Source organism: Oryzias melastigma, linkage group LG15, assembly GCF_002922805.2.
Source record: "Oryzias melastigma strain HK-1 linkage group LG15, ASM292280v2, whole genome shotgun sequence".
Taxonomy (NCBI): Eukaryota; Metazoa; Chordata; class Actinopteri; order Beloniformes; family Adrianichthyidae; genus Oryzias; species Oryzias melastigma.
The window spans coordinates 26,878,785-26,889,864 of NC_050526.1; the positions used below are offsets into that span (position 1 = coordinate 26,878,785).

Consider the following 11,080-nt stretch of genomic DNA (forward strand, 5'->3'; position numbering starts at 1 on the left):
AAACAATATTGACATATGATATGAACTTATTAGAAATGTGGGTGTGGTTTAAATTCCAAGAATTTACTTCTGCTGATCTTTACCACGCTGCTGCGGTTTTAATTAAAATTTATTATATATTTTTTTTTACCACATTTCAATTTTTGTTGTCACAAACAAATGCTAAAGCTGTACACCTTATGCTTTCTTCGGTATATTTTAATTTTCAGTAAACAGTGAAAGCCTGGGTGTTTCTGTGTTTTTGCAACAGAGTATGTTTAGAGAACATGTTGTCAGTAAAGAGTGCACATTTCTGCTGCACGCGTCTGTTTAAGTATTTAAAGAAAACTTCTCCATTTCACCAACTGACCTACTTCTCTCCACCAAACTGAGTTAGCATGCTGCCATGCAGATTCACCACGCTTGACCATCGAAAGTTGAGCTACTTTTTCCGCTTAAACCTTATTTAATACAGATTCTGCTCATGCTTTTCTTCATGCTGTGCAGGTTGAATATCAATGGAGGTTCAGAAAGTGATGCTGTCGCGTTCATTCTTTGACCTGAGCACAGATCACATCAGATCTCCTAGAATCTGATAAGCTCTTCTTTCCGTGTGCTACTGTGCTGGCACTATCCTTGGCTTTTATCAGGGTGGGGCTCTTTAGAATGTGCTGTTCTGACCCCCTCCACAGCGAGCTTTCAGGAACCTCAGGATGTCTCCGTACCTGAAGGTCCAGTTGTAGTCGTCGGACACTCTCTCCATCAGGTCGAAGACGGGCCCGGGCAGGCTGCAGATGGGTCGGTTCCAGTTGTCCCTTACCCTCATGTACAGATTTCGAGTGTAAAAGTTTTCAAAATCTTGATAAAGAGGAACAAAATCCTAAAAGAGATCAGAAACATTGTTTACCAAAAACATGCAGCTGAGACTAATCTTGCATCCTCAGGGTAAAAAAAAAATTCAGCGTCTTTTAGGAAAAGTTTGGATTTTAGCTTCTTTTCTTCTTTCTCCTTCTTTGATTGACTCTTATTGAACACAGGGAGCAAATTGCTCCATGATTTCTTCCAGAAGCAGCTTTCCTTCATGAGCCAGCAGAGACTTAAGTGCAACAACAACAACAAGGAGGATTTTTTTGATTTCAACTTCAAAGGAAACATGTAAAAAGCAACAAGAAAAAAAAGAGATTTATGGTAACATGAAGACTTTTAAAACACAGAAAAGCAGAGCCAAGGCTCTGTATGGAATCTGTATCTGCAACAAAGACTATGCTTAATCCTCCGAGATTTAATTAGATCTTCAACACATCTTTGGTGTCATGTCTCAGCCATGGCAACGCTACAGAGCAAAAGAACACAGAGGGAGAAGGCTAAAAGAGAAATTATTAGAGAAAAACTATGTTTTTTAAGGCAGGCTTTATTGTGGGAGCACTAAATGGCATAGTGTGAGGTGAAGACGCATTATAGTCACCTTCTGCTCCTCTCTTTCCTGGGCAAGGTTGCATTTCTCCAAACCCACGGCTCTGAGGAAGTCTCTGAAGTAACCGAACAGGGTGACGATGCCAAAGCCCATGTAGGTACAGACAGCCACATACATGGGCGCCTGTTCAAAAGACTCCTGTTTGTTCTGCCTGGAGGCGACGCCATTCCCCGCACCGTGCTTCTGCTAAACAAAAGACCCACATAAGACATGTGACATTGCTTGGCGAAGCAACAAAAGGTAATCTTATTTGTAAAGCACAGAGAAAACAAATGCTGCAAAATTAAAAATGCTTTGAAGAAATAAAGATAGACACAAATGAAGAATTTAAGAGAAGTCTTTGCAGCGTATCTTAACCTGATATATCAACACTTGGTAATTAAGTAACCTTGTCAGACCAGTTCTTTCTGCACAGCTATTTACAAGAAAAACAAGGTCAGAAGAAAATAAAATCTTAAAAATAATCAGCCAAACGGGAAGAAAGACAGCTAAATTAGTCCAGAACTTTATTTTTTGCAAATTAAATCATAAGAGGAAAAAATAAATTCAGAAGGAGAGAATGTTCAAGATCCACTCCAATCATCTTTCGATCTATTCTGATCAAAGTGATGTTTTAATTAAAATTATGCCATGTTTTACCATTCATCTCCTCCTGATTCACGATTCTGGTGAAGAAATACTCGGAAATGCACATTGAAGCTTAATTTTTCCTTAAACATGTTATATCTCACCAAAACTTGCCACTAGAACAAGTTAAAAACGCCATTGCAGCGAGTCTTTGAGCATTGAGTATCAAACATAGGAAGGCCTAAATATTAAAAGTAAAGCATAAAGGTTGTTTTTCAGGGGAAGAGAGTAAAGTTTTCCTCAAAGGGGGCTGCAGTGTGTGAAAATACCCTTCTGTTATCAAAACTGTCACTTAAATTTGGGATTTTTTTTCATATGATAACAAGGAACAAAAAAAAGCAGTCAAAGCAATAAGAATGAGTAAAAATACTCACGATTAAAGACTTGCAAACAATAAAAGTATAAAACTCTCCAACTAATAATGTTTTGAGTAAACCTGTGGTTTTGAACAGCCATATGTATGAGGCATTAGTACTTGAAGTCTTCTGTTTGTCATGTCGTAGGGTAGTATTTCCAGTTCTGCATGAACTCGCTGGCGTTTGAGATGTTTAGCTTGACAGATGTGATCACATTCTTCATCGGCAGCTGGTCACATCCAGTTTACGGAGCTCACTTCTCTCCTTTTATGGTGTTTAGAGTTATGAACATTTCCGGATGTTTGTGAGCCTCCTTTATTGACTCACTGAACAATCCAACTGTCATTCCAGCTATGCAGCTGTACTATTACATAAACCAGGTTATGTTCCTATAGAATCTCAGCATTCTACCTTTCAGTATTTCACTGTAAAAAGCTGTTAATAAAAATGATGTTTTTGGCGTTTTTAACACGTTCTTGTAGCATTTTTCTCATGATGGAGGACATATATAAAGAGAACTATTGCTTTTCTGGATTTTTCTTTATTTAAATTGTTGTAAATAAGGATCAGAACTGTACACCTGGATAGCTCAAGTATTTTTTGTTATATGATTTTGGCCACAAACTGCATAATTATAATTAAAAGACCACTGAGAATGCTTTGAAAATAGATCAATAGATTATTAGAGATGGACTTTAATCTTTATTTTTGTGTTTATTGATTTCATTCAAATGTAATCTTAAATAAAATGTTCCTTTCTTTCCTAAAGTGGTTAAAACACTCTATTGGTCTTTCACAAGCTTAAAGCTAAAAACATAACCCTTTCATGCATGGAGGTCACTACAGTGTTCAGCATTGATAGCAAATATACAACATGTACCATAAAATACCATAGAGAAGATACTCAGTTCAGAAAAAAACTGTTCAGATTTGATGGAGAGCTTGATCCTAATATGACTGATGCTACGTTCATGGCTATTACTTTAGTTACTCCACTCTCTGTTCAGAGATATTGTCTTTAAATAAAGCTATAGAGATCGAGGAACCACCAAAATGTGGAATATATTAAATTAACAAGTAGGACGAAAAGCTAAGTCCACTCCAACTTTTCTGGAAGTAAATGGATCCTTTTTGACAAAACCTAGAGATATATCAAATTATTTAGGCGACTATTTTAAAAGGAAAATTCCTACTTTACAAGAAAATATTATTTCCAAACATACAACTCAATCCTCCTGTCAAATAATGAAAGATAAAATTATAGGTAATAAGTTGTGTACATTTAAATTTGGAAAAGTAAGTTTAACTCCTGTTGAGGACATCTTAAAATCAATTAAAATAAAACCAGTAGGCACAGATGAAATTGTTGCATACTCGTTGAAATTAGTATTTAATGTGATTACTTTACCCATATGATATCTAATTAACTTGAGTTTAGAAAAATGTATTTCTCCTGTTGCCTGGAAAACAGCCAAAATAGTGCCTTTGTTAAAAAACAGCAAAGAACCTTTTTCTGGTAAAAATAGTTGACCGATTAGTATTTTGACAATTCTTAGCAAAATGACGGAAAAAAAATGTTTATGATCAAATTAATTTTTATTTAAATGAAAATTGGTTGAATTCCATCTATCAACATGCTTATAAGAAAGGACATTCCCCTACAACAGCTTTAGCACAAATAACAGACGACTGGTTACATGAAATAGAAGAAAAAGAATGGTTGGGACTGTATTCTTAGATTTAAGTGTAGATTTTGATTTACTGGATCATGAGTTACTGATTGATAAACTGAATAGATATGGGCTTGAAACTTCTGCCACTGAATGGATTAAAAGTTATCTTGATAATAGATCATTCACTGATCTGCTTAATGGAAGTTATTCAGAGAAGCAAAAGCTATGTTGTGGGGTACCACAGGGCAGCTGCTTGGGACCACTTTTATTTTCAATTTTTATGAATGATTTACCTTTTGTTTTGAAACATGCCACTATTGCACTTTATGCTGATGATTCTACAATCTATACGTTTGGCACTAATGCACATCATCTGAGTCAAGATCTCAATGATGAGTTGAGAGCAGTTGAGAACCGGTTAAATGTAAATAGGTTGGTCATTAATGCAGAAAAAACTAAATGTAAGATGTTGGGATCAAGCTATTTATTGAAAGATTCACCTGTTATCTGTCTATGAATGGGAGGCCAATTGAACAAATAAAAGACCTGAGATTTATATAGTAATGTATGTTTCTTTAGTGATGTACATCAGCATTCTACACGACAATCAAGAGAGAGTCGATTTCTTTTACCTTCATGTCGGTCTAGATATGGTCAGGGAAGGGTTCAGTATCGAGCAATGGTGGCGTGGAATTCATTACCACAATACTTAGTAACACAAATGAATACAAATAATTTTTCTAGAAGACTAAGACTTTTTCATTTTCATACAACAACGATAAAAAAGCTGCACTGGACTAAAACTGGATGTGTTGTTGGTTTTAAAGTGTTGTTCAAGGCTGAAGTCAGGTCCTGAATTCAGAGTTTCCAACCTGGATTGAACCAAGATAATTGTGGAGTTTTTGTGTTTTGTCTGTTTGTGTTTTGATTTGCTTTGTTTGTTATTGTATTTGTCGTATTATTCCTATTTACATTTTTTGTGGTGTGTACATGTACAAGTATATCTGTTTGTTTATCTATCGCATTTGTGATTTTAAGAAAGTGGGACCCCAGGAAGAATAGCTGCTGGTATGTCCATTAGCTCATGGGGATCCTTAATAAACAAACAAACAAACAAACCATTACATACAATATCTCAAATCATTTATAGTTATATTTAATCTTCTACCGTAAAACTACGTTAATGTTTTTACTGTACACAAAGTACTCTTGGGTAAACTGGCAAGTCTATCTTTGTAAAAATGAAAGATATACGTTTTTTTTTTTCCTAAAATAAATAAATAAAATAATTTAAAAAATCTATTTCATATCTCTAAAGATGATTAAAAACATAGCAATAAACCCTACCAGAATTTTTTCATAAATCATGCATGAGAGGGTTAATCTTTGGGAGGTCTTAAATGAAAACATTTCTCAGTGAAGAAACTCAGAGATACTTCCTGAAAAATCCTCTAAAAAATATTTCATTTAAGGTCTGAATTTTTGATCTGGACACACTGAGACTTCACTTGTTAGCGGATAAGAGCAACTAGATCTGCTTTATCTCCAGAAAACTGCACTAGACATGAAGCTTGTAGCTTCAGGAGGAATACTTTGCTCACTGTAAAGGAAAAGAGGAAGTGTTTCAGGGAGGAGAATTCTCACTTCCCCTCACTGATACACTCGTGCTGAAACTTCATTGAAAAAGTTAGGATTCTGGTGTAAAGATTAGGGTTTAATTTGATGCAGCATAGCAAGCTGTCTCCTTTAGGAGGACACAGTTTCAGCAGGAGGATGATGTCAGACTCTGGTGGGAGTTTGGAGGTCACGTCAGGTGAGACCCCCGCTGTAAACACGCACAGATGCGGCGCATCCACGCCCGTCACCTGCGAAGGTGAAGGAAACCCCAACGACTGACGTACCTCGGCGGGTTTTTTGTGGTATCCGTTCTTCCCGGAGTCGTCCCATTTCAGCCCGTTGTGGTTCAGCTGCTTCAGGCTGTCTCCGTTCGTGCTTCTCGCCATGTTCCCGGGAGCGGCGTGTCCTCCGCTGCGCGTGAAGTCGCGTGAGTGGACTTCCTGCTTCTGCCGTTTCGGTTCAGCCTCCAGAAATGTCGGGACCTGTTCGACGTTTCCACTGAAAGCCGGTTCAGGTTTCGGTTCTGCATAAACGGAGCGCTTTAAAGCAGTTTCACAATAAAGTGCATCATGGAGTTAAACTATTTCTGCTTTTACAATTTATTTGACTTTAGCTTTGTGCATAATTTAAATGAGGAAAAACAAACTTACTAAAGGAACTTATAAAAACAAAAAACTTTTTATATTAGATAGATAGATAGATAGAGAGCACACGTCCCCACTTCCCCTCCATGTTGCTGAGAGCTCTTTGTTTACATGCTCTCCCGCTTGCATCCAATCACACCCTCAACCTGAAGCTATATTCACACTGGACTTTTGAGTCCAGGAGTTCAAGCAACCATTTCCAATGAAAAGTCTATGTAAATGTGCGTTTCAGGCTTGTGAGTTAAAGACTCGCGTTCCCACGTTGCCAAAAATACTCGTTCAATGAAACTTAAACCAGGTTAAACTTTGACATATCAGATATTTAGATTTGGTAGTGATGTATAGATGTCATCCTTTTCAATTTAAACCGTTTGAAAATTGATTATGAAGAAGAAAATAATAATTATGGTTCGTGCTCAGGTGGATAGAACACAAAGTCTTATATAGAGTTAGAAAAAAAAAGTCTGGAGCAAGATTCACAAAATTTGCACCGCTTACATTTTGCACCAAAATTCTTCCAGCGACAGACATGCGCTAGTAAACAGTAGATAGAAGAAAACAAGAACACCGTAGGCTAAATGCTAGTTCAAGAATGCACGTTTAGTTAGTCCTTAACTGCCTTGAACTTATGTTACATGCCCAGTGTGATATTAGTATGACATTAGCAAATAGCGAGCAGTATCTGAGTTATCCAGTTGTACAGTCTGGAGCCAGACGGCAGCTCAGACTAGGAAAACATGAATCTAGTCGTCTGCAAGTGGATGCATCAGCATGGAGCGGAGCAGGGAGCTTTTGACCTGCCTGGCGTATTTTCAACGTAACCTCAACTTTAAAATAGCATTTTTTGGTCCACTCCTGATTTCAATAAAAAAATATATGGAAATTGAATTTTGAGCCTTATTTTTTAAAATGCTACAAGAACATGTTAAAAACACCATCATTTTCACCAAAATAGGTCTAAAAAATGATCATAATAAAAAAGGCCAGTTTTAATAGAAACATCCTACAATGCAAAGTTTCAATAGCTGCAGTTTTAAATGTAAGGATTTTTAGAAATGCTTAGAAATATGTTTTGCTGTTGGATAAAAACAGCTCTTGAGTCTTTTTGTTCCTTTTTCACTCGACCTGTAACTTCTGCTTGAAAGTAACAGTTCAAATGTGGTGACTGGGACATCATTATTTTTATTCTTGTTTTCCATTCCTGAGCCTCAACATGAAAAACCATGAAATGTACACTCAGTTCTTTTTTTCAAAGTCTACAGTATTTTAGTCATAACTTTTAAAGACTATGGTTGAAGCAACAACAACAATACAGCAAAACATTATAAGTTAGACATCTCATTTTCACCATAAACTTTGTTTGCAGCTCTCACTTTCTGTTCGCATCAAAGTGTTTCTTATTTTCAAGAGCAAAAGGAACAAGACAGGAATGAGTCTCTGTATCCCACCTACCCAGATAAAGAGAATACACCTCTTGAGTTTATGAGGTTTCAGATTTTAACAACAAAATTATCTTTATAATGTCTTAAAACCATACAGAAACATTTGGAAAATTCTCTTAAATGTCTGATTTTTGTCAAATTTAATTGAAGTATTACCGAGTTTTGTAACTTCAGTTATGAAACCTGTATGGCTGCACGTGCGTGTTGTCCCTGCTGGTGGCGTGTTGTAGTTTACTGAAGTTTCCCACCTTTTGCACGCAGTTGTCTGTTAGTTAAAGGTGTGAGCACAACGAACTGGAGGTTTGAGGAGTAAACTGGAGAATTTTGAAGGGTAATTCTGCATTCTTGACTGTAACTGTTGCCTTTAAAGGCCCCGGGGTGAAAACATGATAACATTTAATGACAAAAGGCTGACGGAGCAACACATGGTTAGTGTGGTGTGGAATTCACGTGCATGTCTAAACATTTTGCCCAGGAATTCTTTTGCATGACAAATCATGTTGTGAACCCATTTCTGTCTGTGTCACATTTTTTCTCATTTGTGTCGTTTCACAACAAACCGCTGTTGCTGGTGGTGGGAAACTCAATCCTTCACTGTTATGTTCTCCTATGCTGCCAGATATCCAGCAGTTGTTGCCAAGCAGGTCGTTGCCACACTCCCGTCCCTCCTCATTGGCCTCCTTGTGCCTGCATTTACAGGTGGATACAGACTGATGGGTAAACCTGTATGAGGCACACAAGTAGCCTGAAATTTGAAGATCGCAGACGGCTCAGTGAGCTCATAAGACGGAAATGTTCATGCACATTTTTACTTAACTGCTAAGGAGTCAGTACTCGCACCTTACTAACAACTAGAGCAAGGATAGGCAACTCGAGAGCCACAATCCTGCATAGTTTCCAAGAAACCCTGCTCTGGCATGTTTTAATTGGCTGGATGCACCTGAACCAGGTCATCAGTCATGAACTAGGTTAGAGTAAAGACACCGTACAAAAGCATCACTCATTTGTCATAAGTAGGGTTGGGAAACAATTGGATTTTATTCGGTTTTGGTGCCAAAGCGGTTCTTTGTTTTTAGTTTTGGTTCCTAATCGGTGTCAATTCCGGTACTTCAGTAATAAAAAATAATGCCTACATCTTCCCAAATCAACACACTTTCACATATTGACACATGGTTAAGGCCTCCGCGTCAAAAATTCACTTTTTAGACGTTGTCGTTTTTCGACATGCGGGCTGTTAAATCAGAGCTCCCCAACCTCTGGGCAGCAAACTGGTGGCCCGCCTCTCATTCACCACATGGTGAATAAGCTGCTCGCGGCCTGTCAAACGTGATCCTGAGCTAGACACTGCGGCAGAGGGGCTACGGTGTCTGAGGTTTTACCGGGTGTTTTATCTCACGTGGGGGGGGGGGTGTCTGGCTGACAGCCACTTCGCTGTGTTTCTGTGCCTCTGTGACTGAGTTTGAAGGCCAGGTGGGACACCTTTTTATTGTCTCCACTAAAATAAATAAAATATCACAGTTCAGGAGACCTGAGCAGGCTGCTCCTGCTCCCGGAGCGGCTGTCTGTCTGTGGGCATATTAAGTGAGCTCCGCTGAAGTCTGGGAGGGTTTAAAAAAAAAAAAAGTCTGAGAGGCTGGCTGCAGCCAGAGAACCGCCACGCTGCGACAGGGCAAAAATGCTCGTATTGGATTAGTATTTTACCCACTGATCGGGTCACATACCTAAAGTAATTGACATGTCCTAAGACAAATAGACTTTCACTCAAACAAAGCACAAAAATGCAGAACCATGTACAGCAGCTTTTTTTAAGTTTCGGTATAACTGTGTAAATCTTAACGGTTCCTACTTGAAACCGAGCTTCGATGCCCAACCCTTGTTATTAGTGCGTGGAGCTTATATTAGCCTTACAAATACTTCATAATACACTTGTCACACACACAAAAATGGTATGTACCATTTTCATGACATCCCTTGAGGCAGTCGTACATGCCTTAATGGCAATGTGTATAGCAAGCAAAACAGAGGAAAAGCGCCGTAAAAACGGCGTATTGGCCATGAAAAACTCCACCGTTTAGCCCAGTTTGGGACAACACAAGACGGCATAATTTACGTACTACTATTAAAACATGCGTAAAAAGCAGTGTCTTTCATGGCCAATACGCAGTTTTTTTTTTTACAGCATTTAGCTAGCATTTATTGCCCCCTTTTGCTTGCCATACAAGGGAACTGCAAGACCTGCGTTCCCCTAAAGATGCAGCTGCTCCTTTCTATGACCATCCACAGACCTGGACTACCCAAAACCCCACAGCACCATCAACCCCCTGTATGGTTGGATGTAAGACTTAACCTTTTGTTCTGAACTGCATACATTCCTCTCCTTGTCTGTTAGTTTGTTGAAATGAATGCCTGCCTTCAAGCCGTGTTCTCTTATTGCCGTTGCTGACCTTTTTTCTGTTTTTGAACCTGTTGACTCACTAAGTTTTCTGACCTTCGTCTATGGATCAGGATTACCCTTTGGATTGTTTGCTGGGTTTACCTCACCACCATCCTGCTCACCACTGCTCCACATCCTGCCCAGTGTTTGCTGAACCTCTCACTCCAGAAACTAACATCTTTGATGAGCTGAACTCTTCCAAATAAATTCTTTTCTGGTTCTGAGTTTTTGGGTTGTCTATCTTAAATCATCCCTTCATAACGAGCAAACGCTGGACATTAGTTCCCTCTATTAATCCAAATCCAGCGTCTCCTTGAAATGTGCAGAACTTCTAAATCTTGGTTTAACTGCTGAGCAGATTACACTTCAGATCTTCCTTGGATGCTGTTTGATGTGTTCCCTGAAAGCTGCAAGGCCTTGTGGGATGGCATTTGTCACTGACGTATGATGGCTAAGTAATAATTTAGAAATGTTGTCAGTGATTGGGGATGAAGGCTGACACTTGTATGCATGGGAAAACTACAAAGCTGGCAGATGAGTGCGTGGAAGTGCACTCAGAATGAAGCAAAGAGTGAAGAACACGTAATGAATGCTAATACGCGAGTCTGCATCCAGAGCATTCTTCTAAAATTAACGATGTTTGCAGCTCTCACCACATTCCATCTGCAGTCTGTTCCCACTCTTCATCCCAGAATTCTCCTCGGCTACAGAAGCTTTGAATCTGTGCTCCAGAAAAGCTTAATTTAAGAAGCAGTAAGATGTTTGGGCAATCTGCAAAACACGTTTATTCACTTTAAAAATGGTAAAGTTAGTTTTCTCAGCAATATAATAAAT

General features: G+C 38.5%; 1 protein-coding gene across 2 annotated transcripts in view; it reads right to left on the reverse strand.

The window, feature by feature from the left end:
* sptlc3 (serine palmitoyltransferase, long chain base subunit 3) overlaps positions 1-6,280 on the reverse strand; it is a 26,488-nt gene extending 20,208 nt beyond the window's left edge. Inside the window, exons 1-3 of one of the 2 annotated variants that reach the window (XM_024297988.2) lie at positions 6,011-6,280; positions 1,445-1,636; positions 705-859 (exon numbers count right to left, since the gene is read on the reverse strand). In XM_024297988.2, coding sequence (XP_024153756.1) covers positions 705-859; positions 1,445-1,636; positions 6,011-6,112 — 449 coding nt within the window. In that variant the 5' untranslated portion in view covers positions 6,113-6,280. Of the gene's footprint in view, positions 1-704; positions 860-1,444; positions 1,640-6,010 lie in introns of both variants that reach the window. The other variant, XM_024297987.2, reaches the window with a different exon arrangement.
* Positions 6,281-11,080: the final 4,800 nt, after the last annotated feature.